Source organism: Dreissena polymorpha, chromosome 2 (assembly GCF_020536995.1).
Source record: "Dreissena polymorpha isolate Duluth1 chromosome 2, UMN_Dpol_1.0, whole genome shotgun sequence".
In the NCBI taxonomy this organism is placed as follows: Eukaryota; Metazoa; Mollusca; class Bivalvia; order Myida; family Dreissenidae; genus Dreissena; species Dreissena polymorpha.
In genome coordinates this window covers 40,877,477-40,895,125 of record NC_068356.1, presented here as the reverse complement: position 1 = coordinate 40,895,125, position 17,649 = coordinate 40,877,477, and the positions used below count along the sequence as shown (strand labels likewise).

General features: G+C 35.1%; 2 protein-coding genes across 7 annotated transcripts in view; one reads left to right on the top strand and one right to left on the bottom strand.

The window, feature by feature from the left end:
* Positions 1–15,518, bottom strand: part of LOC127866718 (lysine-specific demethylase 8-like) — a 32,130-nt gene extending 16,612 nt beyond the window's left edge. Inside the window, exons 1-7 of one of the 6 annotated variants that reach the window (XM_052407471.1) lie at positions 15,422–15,474; positions 13,023–13,077; positions 11,409–11,607; positions 9,397–9,557; positions 8,583–8,758; positions 6,001–6,128; positions 4,346–4,484 (exon numbers count right to left, since the gene is read on the bottom strand). In XM_052407471.1, the coding sequence (XP_052263431.1) occupies positions 4,346–4,484; positions 6,001–6,128; positions 8,583–8,758; positions 9,397–9,557; positions 11,409–11,573 (769 nt within the window). In that variant the 5' untranslated portion in view covers positions 11,574–11,607; positions 13,023–13,077; positions 15,422–15,474. Of the gene's footprint in view, positions 1–4,345; positions 4,485–6,000; positions 6,129–8,582; positions 8,759–9,396; positions 9,560–11,408; positions 11,768–13,022; positions 13,078–15,061; positions 15,355–15,421 lie in introns of those variants that run through there. The other 5 variants (XM_052407469.1, XM_052407467.1, XM_052407470.1 and 2 more) reach the window with 5 other exon arrangements.
* LOC127866716 (protein lin-54 homolog) overlaps positions 1–17,649 on the top strand; it is a 138,135-nt gene that overhangs the window by 86,854 nt on the left and 33,632 nt on the right. The gene's annotated exons all lie outside the window — the stretch shown is intronic.

The window sequence follows — 17,649 nt, the reverse complement described above, 5'->3', positions numbered from 1 at the left end:
ATAAAAGGCGATGTTCAAAATACGTTTCAGATTGCATTTAAACATGGTTTCTATAATGAAACACTATGTTTGCTTCAATATTAACAATATCATGGAAGAATATTTGTCACAACTGTTATACTTTTAGAAATAACGATGGCAATCCACCAAGCATACAGCTCACTAAGAGTAACATGTTTTGATAATCCTTTAAATCAATTTATTTATTTTAGTAAATGACATTATTTACATTTTCCAATACAGAATAAAATCTCACTAACTCCCCAAATTTCTTTGCAGCATTATTTTCAAACATTTTTATTGACTGGTTGATAGTTGTTAAATGAGCATAAGAAAGAATAGCGTTCACCTATTCTGTGTTTTTATTTAAAAGCAAATATAAGCAAATGGCTGCATTATCGAACCAGTTTAATTCAAAATCTTGGGTAAAAGGAACTTGAATATACAGAAAAGTAACTTGATCTATGATTGTCTACTGAAAATGTTTTAATAATTACACTTCCTCTATGCTTAATTGTTATAAATAAACCTCACACCCAAAAACCACAAAGGGTATTTACCTAATAAAAGTAATATAAAAAATAATTCATTGCTGACTATGACTATTGTACCTTTCACAAATGTGTCCTTCTTTATCTATACGAGCGGTTCCTTCTTTATCTATACGAGCGGTTTAAGTCCTTCTTTATCTATACGAGCGGTTCCTTCTTTATCTATACGAGCGGTTTAAGTCCTTCTTTATCTATACGAGCGGTTTAAGTCCAGAAAATACAATAGAAGCAATGAAGAGTATATGGACCAGTCCCACTTCTTTATCTATACGAGCGGTTTAAGTCCAGAAAATACAATAGAAGCAATGAAGAGTATATGGACCAGTCCCACTTCTTTATCTATACGAGCGGTTTAAGTCCAGAAAATACAATAGAAGAAATGAAGAGTATATGGACCAGTCCCACTTCTTTATCTATACGAGCGGTTTAAATCCAGAAAATACAATAGAAGCAATGAAGAGTATATGGACCAGTCCCACTTCTTTAACTATACGAGCGGTTTAAGTCCAGAAAATACAATAGAAGCAATGAAGAGTATATGGACCAGTCCCACTTCTTTATCTATACAAGCGGTTTAAGTCCAGAAAATACAATAGAAGCAATGAAGAGTATATGGACCAGTCCCACTTCTTTATCTATACGAGCAGTCCAAGTCCAGAAAATACAATAGAAGCAATGAAGAGTATATGGACCAGTCCCACTTCTTTATCTATACGAGCGGTTTAAGTCCAGAAAATACAATAGAAGCAATGAAGAGTATATGGACCAGTCCCACTTCTTTATCTATACGAGCGGTTTAAGTCCAGAAAATACAATAGAAGCAATGAAGAGTATATGGACCAGTCCCACTTCTTTATCTATACGAGCGGTTTAAGTCCAGAAAATACAATAGAAGCAATGAAGAGTATATGGACCAGTCCCACTTCTTTATCTATACGAGCGGTTTAAGTCCAGAAAATACAATAGAAGCAATGAAGAGTATATGGACCAGTCCCACTTCTTTATCTATACGAGCGGTTTAAGTCCAGAAAATACAATAGAAGCAATGATGAGTATATGGACCAGTCCCACTTCTTTATCTATACGAGCGGTTTAAGTCCAGAAAATACAATAGAAGCAATGAAGAGTATATGGACCAGTCCCACTTCTTTATCTATACGAGCGGTTTAAGTCCAGAAAATACAATAGAAGCAATGAAGAGTATATGGACCAGTCCCACTTCTTTATCTATACGAGCGGTTTAAGTCCAGAAAATACAATAGAAGCAATGAAGAGTATATGGACCAGTCCCACTTCTTTATCTATACGAGCGGTTTAAGTCCAGAAAATACAATAGAAGCAATGAAGAGTATATGGACCAGTCCCACTTCTTTATCTATACGAGCGGTTTAAGTCCAGAAAATACAATAGAAGCAATGAAGAGTATATGGACCAGTCCCACTTCTTTATCTATACGAGCGGTTTAAGTCCAGAAAATACAATAGAAGCAATGAAGAGTATATGGACCAGTCCCACTTCTTTATCTATACGAGCGGTTTAAGTCCAGAAAATACAATAGAAGCAATGAAGAGTATATGGACCAGTCCCACTTTCTTACATGCACAGCGTTTGCTTACTATGGAAAGCGCAAACACAAAATTGATGAATGACATTCCACCCCTGGTTACATACAGCTTGGTTGCACTGTGCCGTAGTGCTATATTGTCTTTCGGTATTGACACTGGCTATTGCTTTAAACTGTATAAAAATGAAATGTTTCAAATATTACTTAGAACTATTAATAAGGCTTATGAAATATTTCAGAATCTGAATATGTTCGGGATAAGAAATTCTATTGAGTTTTACAATTTTGTCAATTTGTGTCAGTGCTGATAAAATTGTTATGTACTGGTTGAAAGACAGGGTGAAAATGTCTGTTACATTATAAGAGAGCCTACATCATTTAATGTCTGGTACATTATAAGAGAGCCTACATCAGAAAATGTCTAGTACATTATAAGAGAGCCTACATCAGACAATGTCTGGTACATTATAAGAGAGCCTACATCAGAAAATGTCTGGTACATTATAAGAGAGCCTACATAAAACAATGTCTGGTACATTATAAGAGAGCCTACATCAGAAAATGTCTGGTACATTATAAGAGAGCCTACATCAGAAAATATCTGGTACATTATACGAGAGCCTACATCAGACAATGTCTGGTACATTTTAAGAAAGCCTACATCAGAAAATGTGTGGTACATTTTAAGAGAGCCTACATCAGAAAATGTCTGGTACATTATAAGAGAGCCTACATCAGACAATGTCTAGTACATTATAAGAGAGCCTACATCAGACAATGTCTGGTACATTATAAGAGAGACTACATCAGACAATGTCTAGTACATTATAAGAGAGCCTACATCAGACAATGTCTGGTAAATTATAAGAGAGCCTACATCAGAAAATGTCTGGTACATTAAAAGAGAGCCTACATCAGACAATGTCTGGTACATTATAAGAGAGCCTACATCAGAAAATGTCCGGTACATTATAAGAGAGCCTACATCAGACAATGTCTGGTACATTATAAGAGAGCCTACATCAGAAAATGTCTGATACATTATAAGAGAGCCTACATCAGACAATGTCTGGTACATTATAAGAGAGCCTACATCAGACAATGTCTAGTACATTATAAGAGAGCCTACATCAGACAATGTCTAGTACATTATAAGAGAGCCTACATCAGACAATGTCTGGTACATTATAAGAGAGCCTACATCAGAAAATGTCTAGTACATTATAAGAGAGCCTACATCAGACAATGTCTGGTACATTATAAGAGAGCCTACATCAGGAAATGATTTGAGTCTCGGTCTGAGAAAATGCAGCTTAACTCATGTGCATTGAGAACATTATGTCCAGTTTACCCAGACAAGGCTCATGCAATAGTCACCGGCCTGGCAGCCCAAAACTGTATACGGACCTCAGCTGAAGACTTCCTGGCTGGTCACTGTATTGTCATAGGGCCCTCAGTTTTGGTTTTATTTTTTGTGAATATCATCAATACTGACTCAGATCTAAAAATTGTGCTAAACTTCTTATAAAACAAGAGATGTGTTTGTCAGAAACACAATGCCCCCTACTGCGCCGCTTTGAAGCCATTTATTTGACCTTACATACACATGCATGTCAAATATCAAGTTGCTTTCTTCAACATCAAAAAAGTTATGGCCAATGGTTAAGTTTTCAGACAGACAGACGCCATATATTTTACATTTGACCTTGAAGGATGACCTTGACCTTCCACCACTCAAAATGTGCAGCTCCACGAGATACACGTGCATGCCAAATATCAAGTTGTTATTTTCAATATTGAAAAAGTTCTGACCAATGTTAAAGTTTTTGGACGGACGGACAGACGCCATATATTTTACATTATACCTTGACCTTTCACCCCTCAAAATGTTCAGCTCCATGATATACACATGCATGCCAAATATCAAGTTGCTATCTTCAATATTGAAAAAGTTATGGCCAATGTTAAATTTTTCTGACAGATGGACAGACGCCATATATTTGACACTTGACCTTGAAGGATGGCCTTGACCTTCACCTTTAACCAATCAAAATGTGCAGCTCCATGAGATGCACATGCATGCCAAATCTCAAGTTGCTATGTTCAATATTGAAAAAGTTATGGCCATTAAAGTTTTCGGATGGACAGACAGAATGACTGACTGACTGACAGACAGTTCAACTGCTATATGCCACCCTACCGGGGGCATAAAAAGCCTACACCACTTTACCTGCAACTTGTGCTATATGCTCCAAGGTCCATGGCTCCCTTGTGACAGACAGGCCAGTGATGATCACAGGTGTGCTGGTCACTGCATACTTGTGGAAGAAGTCCACATAGGACAGCTTGCAGCAGGACACCCTGTCCACCTTTAAAAACAAAATAGCTTCACAAATGTCTATCATACAAAAATAAGTCAGATTCACAGGTCGAATAATTACCCGCTGATCTAGGAGAAAGCTTTTGACAATGAAACTGGGTCAGGTTGCAAATTAATGAAAGAGAAGATACAGAGTTTATTTGTAAATAGCTTAAACACCGCTTGCAGCAGGACACCCTGTCCACCTTTAAAAACAAAATAGCTTCACAAATGTCTATCATACACAAATAAGTCAGATTCACAGGTTGAATAATTACCCGCTGATCTAGGAGAAAGCTTTTGACAATGAAACTGGGTAAGGTTGCAAATTAATGAAAGAGAAGATACAGAGTATATTTGTAAATAGATTAAATTATTGCAGTCAAATGTCTTCTTAACCATTTAAAGCTGTTTTCAATCCAAATTAAGAGAATACTTACTCAAAGCGATGTATGGTATGCTGAAAATGGTAAAAATATTTTTGCCAACTATATGGCCCATTCATGAAACGGAAAATGTCTTTAATACCGGTATCTATAGCAACTCAAACCATATAACTTCATTTAAAGCAAACATTACAGTTCTTTTCTTGCCTTCACATTAAAGTAAGAGAAGATTCATTTTAGGTTGAAAATTGTATTTTTTCTGTGCTTTTATTTTTTCATTCTAGACAGTAAATGATATTACATGACTGACCTTTGTGCCATTCAATACTAACGGTTACATTTATTTTCAACAATGTGGTGTGAATATAATAAATTGTACCAGGCACCAGTATTTTAGCTATTATCTAATTCATTATTCTACTTCTTCTTATGGATAAACTGACATATTAATGCGCTGAAGGAGAAATGTTATTAAATGAAGTTTCATTTTGTAGTATGAACTTATCTCAATCTTGAGCTGACAGACCTGAAATTCCACTTTGTTTTTATTTTTACCCTCTGGGCAGACCAAAAGAACTGTTTTAACCCATTTAGGCCCAAACAAATATTTTGATGTATTTATTTCATTCAATATGTGTACTAAAACAACTATAACATGTGAAACTGAAAACACTTTTACAATTTTACAATAATAATAATAAACCAGTGTTACTTTTACTAAAAGGAATGCTATTAAAATCAACAACAACACAGCAAAATGGTCAACTGAAACAGTATTCATGTTGATTTTTGTTCAAAAACATGTGTGTACATAGTTCTTTATAATAGTTTTCCCATTTGCATGAATGCAAGAATACTGAGATTGCTTTCTTTGAAACAGCAACTATTACTTTCCAAAAACAACAGTGTTACAATTAATTTTACAGCATTTATTACTGGGCCTTGATCTGGGACAATGGAGTTCCATGCATGTGCGTAAAGTGTTGTCCCTGATTAGCCTGTGCAGTTGATAAAAATTTCATAGCAGCAAAAAGTGTCTTCCCCTGATAAGCATGTGCAGACTGCATAGGCTAATCTGGGATGGCACTTAACAGAAATACATTAAGCCCAGTTTTCCGTGATCAAGGCTTGAATGCATACCTCAATAGGCTTGGGAAAGTCAAGCTCTGAGTGAGAGTTGTGGTCCATTTTCATGAGACGTTCCTCTTGTGCTTGCCTATATTGGACAGCGCGCTCCAGTCTATGGTGGCGCCATTTGGCTTCCTTATCTACAGATAAAAACATAACATAAATTTAGCTTCATTATGTGAAAACTGGGCTTAATGCATTTGCATAAAGTGTCATCACAGATAAGTCTGTGCAGTCCACACAGGCTTATTAGGAACGACACTTTCTGCTTTTATGGATTGTTTCTTTTAAAGGACTTCTCTTGTAAATGAAAATCCAGTCTATTCTGAAAGAGTCCTCCCTTATTAGCCAGTGCAAACCGCTAATCTGGAACAAAACTTTAAGCACATACATTCAGCCAAAATTTCCCACAACAAGGCTACATTCATGTAATACATTAATGCACTTCCTCATACACTTCAATCGATCAACAATGTTGATAAAGTTGTTTTAGTATGTTATTTATTACATAAATATGTATTGACTTTGATACTTTGATACTTTCCATTTCATGCCAGCTATCACTCAAAAAGGACAATAATGTGTTGATTTTTTTTTACTCAAAACAAATGTTTATGATCATATTGGTGTTATGGTATAAATTAAAATTATTTTAACCCTTTGCATGCTGGGTAATTTGTCGTCTGCTAAAATGTCGTCTGCTGAATTTCTAAAATTAGCATTTTCTTTGATTTTTTTTCAAAGAATACTATCAGAATAGCAAACAATTTGGATCCAGATGAGACGCCACGTTCTGTGGCGTCTCATCTGGATCCAAACTGTTTGCAAAGGCCTTTAAAATTCAGCTCCAGCGCTTTAAGGGTTAATGACAACAAGTGGGCCAAACAGCCCTAGATAATTCACTTGAGTGACATGATAAAAGGCTTTGCTATTGATTTTACAAACAAGCAGTAATTTGCTCATAAAGTCTATGAAACCATGTGCCCCCATGGTGTGACATTTTTGACATAGAGAGAAAGGAATGTTTGTAATTTAAACCAATTTATTTACAATCAAATGCATTGAAAGCCTTAGGCTTATTGCAACACTCTTGAGGCAATTCCCTGGATAGAGCCACTACTAGGTGAGATCTGAAGAATGCTACCACAGAAGGGATCAAACCAGTTACCTCCCAGTTGCTAGGCAGCAAATATATCCACTATAACATGGTGCCCTTACTTTTGTAAAAATTGTAAGTTACCCGACATGCAGGAGAGTCATCAATAATTATGTAAAATTGTAACAACATTTTTTTAAAGACTGCACACTCATGTTGCCAAGACCTTTGATCTAAGGATCATGGTGTTCCTTCTCTGAAGACTAACCATCATAAAAAAGGACAAAAACATTGTCTAGATACCGTAATTACTCTATGTTTTCGGACACTCTTAGTTTTCAAAGACCCTATTTTATAGCAAAAATAATTATTTTGCATGAATCTAAATTTTCGGACATTTGGGTTTTTGTCCATAATTAATGTCTATTAATTTTCGGACAGTAAATTATTTAACCGCTCTTTTCTTTAGACTTCGGCCCTGTTTTCGCTTATCTAGTGTCAATTCGATCATGGATTTTTACAACGGGATTAAGGTCATAAAACCTGCAGATTCATGCCTGAGGGCATGGACCATTGGCGTAATTTGGTAAATAACCACGTATACTGGTAGAAAGTATTGGATTCACCCAACAGCATTTGAAACAGTGTTGTCCTATTAAGGTAGCAGAAAGTTGTCTGTGTTTACGCTTTTATTCCATATCATTTCAGTCAAGAGTTAGCAAAGCTGTGAAGTTGTATTTGTAGTTGTAAAGAAGAGTTAATCACAAGATAATTATTAAACATTGATTAATTGCATTTATTTCAATATAATTATAATTTTCTGACACCTTAATTTTTGTCTCTTAATTTTCGGACACCTGTAATTTTTAAATATGTTTTGTATCTAAATTTTTTTTGGTCACGAATATTTTTTATTATTTTCAAGTGTCCGAAAACTTAGAGTAATTACAGTATTTTATAAAATATGTTTCCAAAGTCCCAGATAAGCCTGTGCAAACTGCACAGGCTAGCTAAGACAACACTTGACAGCCCAGAAAGCCACTCAATTTTAGCATTCTATAGAAATCCAAGTGCCAGAGACACTGCTGACCTGATTATATCGTGTGGAAATGAAATGGTATACAGACCATCTGAAATGATTCAGTGCAAAGTGCAAGAATTTCTAGATATCTTGTCGATACAAAATGGTTTATGGACAAACCTTCGGTAGACCTACTGTCTGATACATGTAATTGACAGGTGAAAATCAATATGCTTCTGCTTTTGCCTAAAGGACCCTTGGGGATAAATATAATTGATGTCTTTTGAAAACATTCCAGATAATATAAGGCTTCAATGTGTGCTATAATCCATAAAAAGGTTGATCAGGTGATAAAACACCTTGATTAACAGACGATGTTTAAAGTTGTTCTAATTTAATGAGAGTTAATAAGAATAATATCAGCAACAAAAACATAAGCAACCAATGATTACTACATGACCTTGAATGGACTCAAACCTTCAGGAGTCTTCTGCAGGACAGTTTCTAGGTGCATCATGGCAAGACTCAAGTTGCCGAGACGTTCATAGAAGGAGGACAGGGCTGACGGGACACTGAGATTCTTGGAGCCCTTTGAGAGCTTCCCTCGTAGTCTTTTTATCTCATCTTGCATAAAATCTAGGCCTTCATCAGTCCTAATGTAAGAATCAAACACATATTTTGGCTGTCCTAAATGTAAATTCACATATAAATGATTTGAGTTATAATGTTCTTTGTTTTTTAATGAATTATTGAATTGCTTAAACATCATTATAATAAACAATATTTGAACAAAGTCCTACAAAAGTATGCATTGGCTTGAAATATGATTGATATATCTTTTTTTGAATCAATAAGCATTATATTTAAAACATAACATTCAAATAAACTCTATGAAAACACACAGAATAGAATTGACCAAGGACACGTCAGACTAAAGTGTCGCCATTATTTCAACACAAAACAACTTAAACAAGAGATTGCCAAGCAATATGGTCCCCTACTGGTGAAACTTCACCATTGTCAGTAATTTCTTTTTTTACATTTGTTGCCATAGCAACCACAATGCTTGACGTAGGAACACAATGAATTGATGTGCATAATCTCCATATTGCCATCTGTTCATGTTTTAAGTTTCATGAAAAAATATGGAAAAACTTTTTAAGTTATCGCAGGATCCAGAAAAGTGTGACAGACTGACAGACACACAGAGAGCAAACCATAAGTCCCCTCCAGTTTCACCGGTAGGGGACAATAATAAAGGTATATTCACTAAATAAACCCTAGAGTCTACCCAGCGATATATCTGATTAGTGTGTCTGGGTTGTCCGTGCTTGGAAGGCTAGACAAGGCCACCATGTGACGCCCTGTACGCTTCCACCACACTGCCAGGGCAGTATCCACCAGTAACTCCTCCCCTCCACCAGCATCATGGCCTTCATCTGCTACTGAAACCTGACAGCAATACACACATTAGTTGTTCAGCCTGAAACCTGACAGCAATGCACAACATCACACCTTCATCTGCTACTGATACCTGACAGCAATACACAACATCACGGCCTTCATCTGCTACTGATACCTGACAGCAATACACACATTAGTTGATCAGCCTCACTCTGAGAAAATGTGGTCAAAGTCATGTGAGCGAAGTGTTGTCTGAGATGAGACTGTGCAAAATCTGATACGGTAAAACACTTTGGTTAACCCTTTGCATGCTGGGAAATTTGTCGTCTGCTAAAATGTTGTCTGCTGAATTTTTAAAATTAGCATTTTCTTCGATTTTTTTTCAAAGAATACTATCAGAATAGCAAACAGTTTGGATCCTGATGAGACGCCACGTTCTGTGGCGTCTCATCTGGATACAAACTGTTTGCAAAGGCCTTCAAAATTCGGTTCCAGCGCTGAAAGGGTTAACTGGATTTTCCAAAAGGGACATACTTTAAATGAAACTAGCCTGTGCAGACTGCACAGATTAATCTGTGACAACACTTTATGCACATGAATAAAGCCCCATTATCCCAGAGCGGGATTCATTTGCTTTGATAGCATGGTTATTGACTTAGCTTTGATAGCATGGTTATTGACTTAGCTTTGATAGCATGGTTATTGACTTAACTTTGATAGCATGGTTATTGACTTAGCTTTGATAGCATGGTTATTGACTTAGCTTTGATAGCATGGTTATTGACTTAGCTTTGATAGCATGGTTATTGACTTAGCTTTGATAGCATGGTTATTGACTTAGCTTTGATAGCATGGTTATTGACATAGCTTTGATAGCATGGTTATTGACATAGCTTTGATAGCATGGTTATTGACTTAACTTTGATAGCATGGTTATTGACTTAGCTTTGATAGCATGGTTACTGACATAGCTTTGATAGCATGGTTATTGACATAGCTTTGATAGCATGGTTATTGACATAGCTTTGATAGCATGGTTATTGACATAGCTTTGATAGCATGGTTATTGACATAGCTTTGATAGCATGGCTATTAACATAGCTTTGATAGCATGGTTATTGACATAGCTGTGATAGCATGGTTATTGACATATTTTACTTAGCATGCACAGGTGTGTTTATTCCTTCATGGTGATGGAGCCCTTAACTCTTGTATTACCAGATTTTGGCACTAAAAGATAATTAATCATTGAAAAGGAATGGAAAACCAGTTGTTTCACAAGCCCAGAAACCCCAAACCACAAATGTTTGCACAGAAAAAAGGGCTTGACACCCACACTAAATGTTGTTTAATTATTGTATCTTGAGATTGATAATTTAACTAGAAATATGTCCAAAGGATATTTAACTTGGCACAAAAATTTGACCTCTGGTGTACCATGTTTCATCCATGTATCTTCAGTACTTTTTGAGACATATCTGGACCAATTTTTGGTGACGAGACAGACTTCACAGGTTAACGAGTAAACCTGACGTAAATTCAGTTAAAACAGAGAGGGAACTTATAATTACTCAGAGAGATTTGGTTGCTGAACATGTATTTCTTGCCACAATTTACAACTTAAAGTGTGTAAATCAACAGTACCTGGATAAATATAAAAAATGAAGTTCATTTATTTTAATCAGCATTAATAGTTATTTATATGATGGCTTTATTGCTACAAACATGTAACATACGTACAATAATGTACATATTTTATCTTTTTAAAACACTAATAATCTAGGCCACAGAGTACTGTTTGGGTGGTGTAAAATATATGTTGCATATTATGTTTAGTAAAATGTCCAGCCAGAACTTAACAGTTTCTGACTCGAAATGGCAGTGCCCTTAGACACCTACCTTTTTTGCTCTGCCAACATTTCTCAGAAAGAATGAAGAGACAGATGCTGGGTTGTGTGCTCTCTCTGTCTGGTCATCATCATACAGGTTGTCACTGGCAGTGACAGGCCATTCATGTATCGCTTCTACGATTTCCTCCTCAGAAAAGCTGGTCTTTTCACTCATTTTCTCAGTTATTGTAAAGGTGTATTACATATATCTATAATTATTTATATATTTCATAATTTTATACGGTATGAAATGCACATTGTTTTGACACAAATGTTTTGTTCTGATGGGGTAGTTTTTACTGAAATGTTATTGTGGTAAAACCCTGTTTATACCACAACCCCATAAAACAATTTCATTTTTCATGTACACTATTCATCATTATGACAGAACACAAAATAAGACTTGATTGGTGATTGTCCGCTCGGGTACTACTCTTAAGTATACTTCAATTATCTATCTATACTGTCTAACTCCCCTTGCGGGTATTATTGACAGGTGAATTAAATCAGGGCGCGGACAATACGCTTAAAGGCACCTGGTTAATATTAGACTGTACCAAAGTTTTATTCCCACAGAAAATCCGATGTCGTAAAATGCTCTACAGAATTACGAAACAAAATTCTTTTTGAACAAAACCTGCCTCAATATGCTTCTCTTAGTATGAATTTCTTAGTATGATTTCCTAGTATGACTTACAGACAATTTTACAGAAATTTGACATAAATATGAATTTAATGAATTTGAAAAAAAATAAAATGACAAAGACCAATTCAGCATTAAAATTCCCAGGTACGTTTTAGTTTATTTTTTGTACCCTGGGTAAATTTAAGTATACTTAACAGTACCCAGAGTACTTAAAGTGGTACCCGAGCCGATAATGACCAATCAAGCCGAAATTACAAGTATGCAACACATTGTCAAATTCTGAACATAAAAAGAATGTAAAAATATCACAGATAAATGTGGTTGTGTCATCATGACCTCATTATAATTTGAATGTTTTTTTTACTTTGAATATGGGTCATAAACTAATTTTTAGGTGTCCCCTGGACTATTATGGATCATATTTAGGCATTCACTCAACGTTTACTTGCAGACATGTTTTTAATTAAAAGTATACATAAAGAATTGCATACATATACTAGCATATTTACTTTGTCCCCAATAGGTCTATAATAATTATCTGAAATACTACATATTTGTAGCGTTCCCAAAGTTGAATTTTGTATTGTGTCTGTTTGCTCTATGTACAAGTAATGTTTGCTCTTGTCGTCTGTCACTCTTTATTTTAAATGAAAACAGAACATGCTGAGACAACCACGATTGGTCTTTGTCAGCTCAGGTATAACTTTAAAGTACCCTGGGTACTATTAATTATACTACAAGTACATGGGGGATGTAAAATATACTAATAGGTACTCCAGAGTATGGCTGGGTGCCTCAAAGTTTTTTTTCCGTACCTGGGGTACATGTTAGTTTACAATGTATGTAAGAGTGCAAGGGGTAAGTAAAGTATACTAAAATGTACCCCATAGTATGCCCAAGTGCCTGTAAGCGTGTTGCCGGTATCCTGGGGGTACATTTAAGTATACTTAAGATTACTGGTGTTCTATTAAGTATTACCTGAGAAAACAGCAACCACTTGAGCAGTAGCGGACATTCACTTCCCTTTTTGTGCCTTTAACCAGATCATATAAATTTTCACAAGCCAAAAATGATTTTTTCCCAAAATTTTGAAAAGGTTTCTTTTTTTTGTAAAATTTCTTGTACAATTGCTGGTTATCTAATACCACAATACAACCTCATTTTCATTGAAAATTACTTTATTTCACAAGTACAAGAATAACTATTATGCCTCATAAGGGTTACAGTCAAAACGGACCCACGTCAAAACGGCCCCTAGTCAAAATGACCGAAAACTTTGTCAAAACGGACCCAAATATGGTCAAAACGGCCCCACTTTGGTCAAAACGGCCCCAAAGACAGTTTTAAAGTTGGTCAAAACGGCCCCACATTTGGTCATTACGGCCCCACATTTAGTCAAAACGGCCCCACAGATAATCAAAACGGCCCCACATTTAGTCAAAACGGCCCCACAGATAGTCAAAACGAAATCGAAAATCAGAAGAAAAAATATATATGAAATGTACTTCTGTTATTTTCTTAGTTATGTTTAAAGGAAGTTCCGGACACTTCTGTTCGCTTATCATTGCCCTTTGTGCAACCGTCCATTTATGTAGAAGCGTCTCTACTTGATCCCCCAGTACCGAGGGACCATGTTGAGGACGTGGCAGTATCCTTCACGCTGATACCTGGTGGCTCACAGAAGGGGAAAGACCTCCTCATGGACAGCCACGGATACTCATATGTGTTAAAGGTATGCGTATACGTAAACAAATGATGAAACATATTTTCTGTTCATACAAAAAAACGGAAGTAAGCTAAGCATTAATGTCTTATTTTTCATTATCTGATTATACGGTTGTCACTTTTAACGTCTCTTTCACACCTTTGTCAGTATATTTCACAGGTAATATATCTGTATGTAATATGTGTGAAAGGTGTTATATACCAGGTACTTTAATTAATTGCCATTCATTATTCAATTAAAGTTAATTGGTATGTTAATAAATACATAATTTACTTAAACGTTTTGCAAGAGACCAGAGGAAGTTGAAATGAAAGAGTGATGAACTTATTAATGACTGAAATCAATCAAGATATTGATTTAGCTGGGCGTTTGTGCGTTTGTTTTACAGTGTTGCTAGTGTGAAACACTGAAACATTTTCGTCATTTGTTGTCAATTATTATGTTCGACAACTATTAGAATGTAATTGATACAAATAGAACATTTTTTTCACAGAAATCATACTTATATATCTCTTTTTTTTCTTCCTTGTCAATTATAATGTTTGACAACTATTAGAAACTATTTGATAATTATTATGTTTTACTATAAAAAAAATAATCATATTCTTACTCATAAATATCTTTCTTGTCGATTGTTATGTTAGAATGTACTTGATACAAATAGAATTAACTCATTTTTTCAAAGAAATCTTACTTATTTTATATATCTCATTTTTCATTCTTTCTTGACAATTATTATAAACTATTTGATACTTATTATGTTTAACAACAATTGTTGTTTGATTATTCGACATGCATATCTTCAAAATAAATACAATATTGAACAAAGTTCTTTGTTACACAATGGGGCTGTTTTGACCAACTTAAAAACTGTCTTTGGGGCCGTTTTGACTAAAGTGGGACCGTTTTGACTATTTTTGACTAGGGGCCGTTTTGACTGGGGCCGTTTTGACTAGCTCCCCCTCTTAATACGTTAACCGTGGCAAGTTTAGTGACACTCAAATGATGGTTGTTGGCTACTTAAAAGTACCCTGAGTACTCTTAAGTATGCTACAATGTACCCCAGATATGGCAAATACACTTAAAGGCATCTGGCCATACTGTGGGGTACTTTTCAGTATATTTTCTGTACCCCTGTACTACTACCGGTATATTTAAGAGTACCCAGACTAGTATCATCTCAGCCAACAACGACCAATCTAGCTTAAGTGACAATATATGCTCTTTTATATACATCAAGTACATCAGGGCGAACACAACTAATGGAGAAAATTTATTAGGGCAAACTGACCCTGATTTGTTGCACTTATGGCAGCCATTAGTTATGTGACTGCATTGTATGAACAAAAACCTCTGTAATCTTCTAGTTAGATTGCTGAGATAATGAAATGCCATGTTCACAAATTAGTTGCAATAATCCAACTCCCAGCTATTGACCCTCTGAGCTGTACGCATCATCGCATGTACCCATAAAAGCTCAGAGCATTCAACATGTTCAAGAAGAACTAGTTCACAAATGATATAAAACACTTTAAGTCAAACAGAAAATGACGAATTGAATTTTCTGATTAAATATTAAGTCCGTTGAATATTATAATGAGCCATAGTTAAGCGTTATTTTAATATTAAAATCGATTACAAAGGAAAATACCTTATCATTTAAAATACTGAGTCAACACACAAACTTTCTATTTTCATTTTCATTTTGAATACGCCACCCAACAGAACAAAAGGTTACAATCTACTGACACTTTTTATTTACATTGCATTTGTTCAATCTATTTGTCTGATATGATTCAGTGAAACTAAATGCAAACGATTTATAGTTAATGCATAACTTTTGTGTACATGCACAAGCATGGATGAGTAAAATATCACAATCAAAGACTAAAAATGCAATTCAAATTTGCTCTTGCTGTCCCTTTGCGAATTATATCATGAGTTCATGTAATCATGCATGTTCTTCTTTCTTGGAAGTTCATTTTTATTATTGTTATTATTTTACTATTATTGTTATCATTTATTTATTCATAAATTCAGCTGCTATTATTATTTAATGCTAGAATAGTAATTTTCTAAAAACAATACCTGTTTATCAGTGATTCCACTGTGCACATACTACACAAGCAAATTCCCACTGCCTATATACTGTGACTATACAGTTTAAAATCCTTTCAACTAATTGTTAAAGCGATGCAAATAATTGGACTGTTAACATAATTAAATAAAGTCACACAATCATAAATTTAACATATGCTGCTTTTACTTCAATCCATTGAGTTTGAGCACACTATCAATTAAGCTTAAGTGCATGTTTTTTAATATTTTGATACACCAAATTGAAAGCTTTGAAAATTGAAATATCAGATTCTGCCACCATCAAGATGTCTACTGGTGAAGTGGTATGACTTTAAGTTTGGCTCTATACATTGTTTCTTTGCCCACTGACTTCTTATTTTGGTTACATTGATTTAATACCTGCTTGGTACACTGCATAATTGTATGTGTGGCACGTGGTACAGTATATCACTAGGGTAATCAATGCTGTGACACTGCTGGTGTTCCTCTGGGTATTCCACACAAGATTCTTCCAACATTTTAAAACATATTTCCTTATTTCATGGTGTGAAATGTCGAGTCTGCATATATTTACATGAAATTTTAAGCTCTTAGGGAAAACTTTATACAGAACATTCAATAATCGCTCTGTGAAAAGGGGGTTTAATTGATGTGCGTACAGTTTAGTAACAAAACTTTCTGCCTTTATGATACTTGTGGTTAAAAGAAAGTCTTTTCTTTGCAAAAATCCTGTTCAAGCAGTGTCGTCCCAGATTAGCCTGTGAAGTCTGCACACTTTATGCACATGCATTAAACCCCCTTTTCAAAGAGTGTGTTGATATATAATACGTAGCTGATTTCTGAGTGTGTGGTGTGCTATTTTATGAGTAAATGAAATGATGTGCACCAGTACATAAATTATGATACTCTTTTTTTAAATCAAGATTGCTCTATATTGTTATGATAAAAACCAACTCTAGGTGACTAACATTACCGGTAACATCGCGATGGTAAAAGGGACGTTATGTCAATGGTGAAAGGGACATTATGTCCGCCTAGCAACTGGAAGGTAATGGGTATGATCTCCACTGTGAAAGGGTTCTTTAAATCTCCCCCACAGACATCAAATACTGGTTCTACACAAGGAACAGACGTTGGTGCCTTTCATTTTGCCTAAAGGCTTTCAATGCAAACAAGCAAAAAATAAATAGGTTAAAACTAAAATTAACACAATGCTGACATTTATTGCATGAATATATATGTATATGTACAGTTGGTTGCATCCAATTGTGCTCTATAATTTTCAAGCACTTTTAAAATATTATTTCACAGTGTTATTCCGAATTACTTGAAGTCACTTATGTCAAAGGTCAATAGCATATATAAATAATCACCGCTTTTTCTTAGTGAATTTAGAGCCCATCTTTCTATGCAGATCATTTTGTAAGTCAATGAATTGTTCTGTGTCAAAGTGGTATGCAGCTGTATAAAATACCTTAAGTTCTATGGTCTGCTGTTCATCATGTTCAGTTTAGTGATGCCATATAAAGAACCAATTTTCAAAAGTGGACATGTCTAACATAAAGTCTGGGTAGAAAGTATTTATGGGTCAATGAGCCACTTTTGAGAAGTTTTCCAGAGTTCTGCAGAATGTAAACATGTGAAAACAAAACCCACCCTAGTAAGGTAAAACTGTTTAATAAGGTAACCATCTGAATTATTAGTAATGATACGTCTTCATTGATATAAGAAAGCTTAATGTAATTTTTCCTATAGCAGAGATTGTTAGCATATAAATCCTCATAAACTGCACTCACCAAA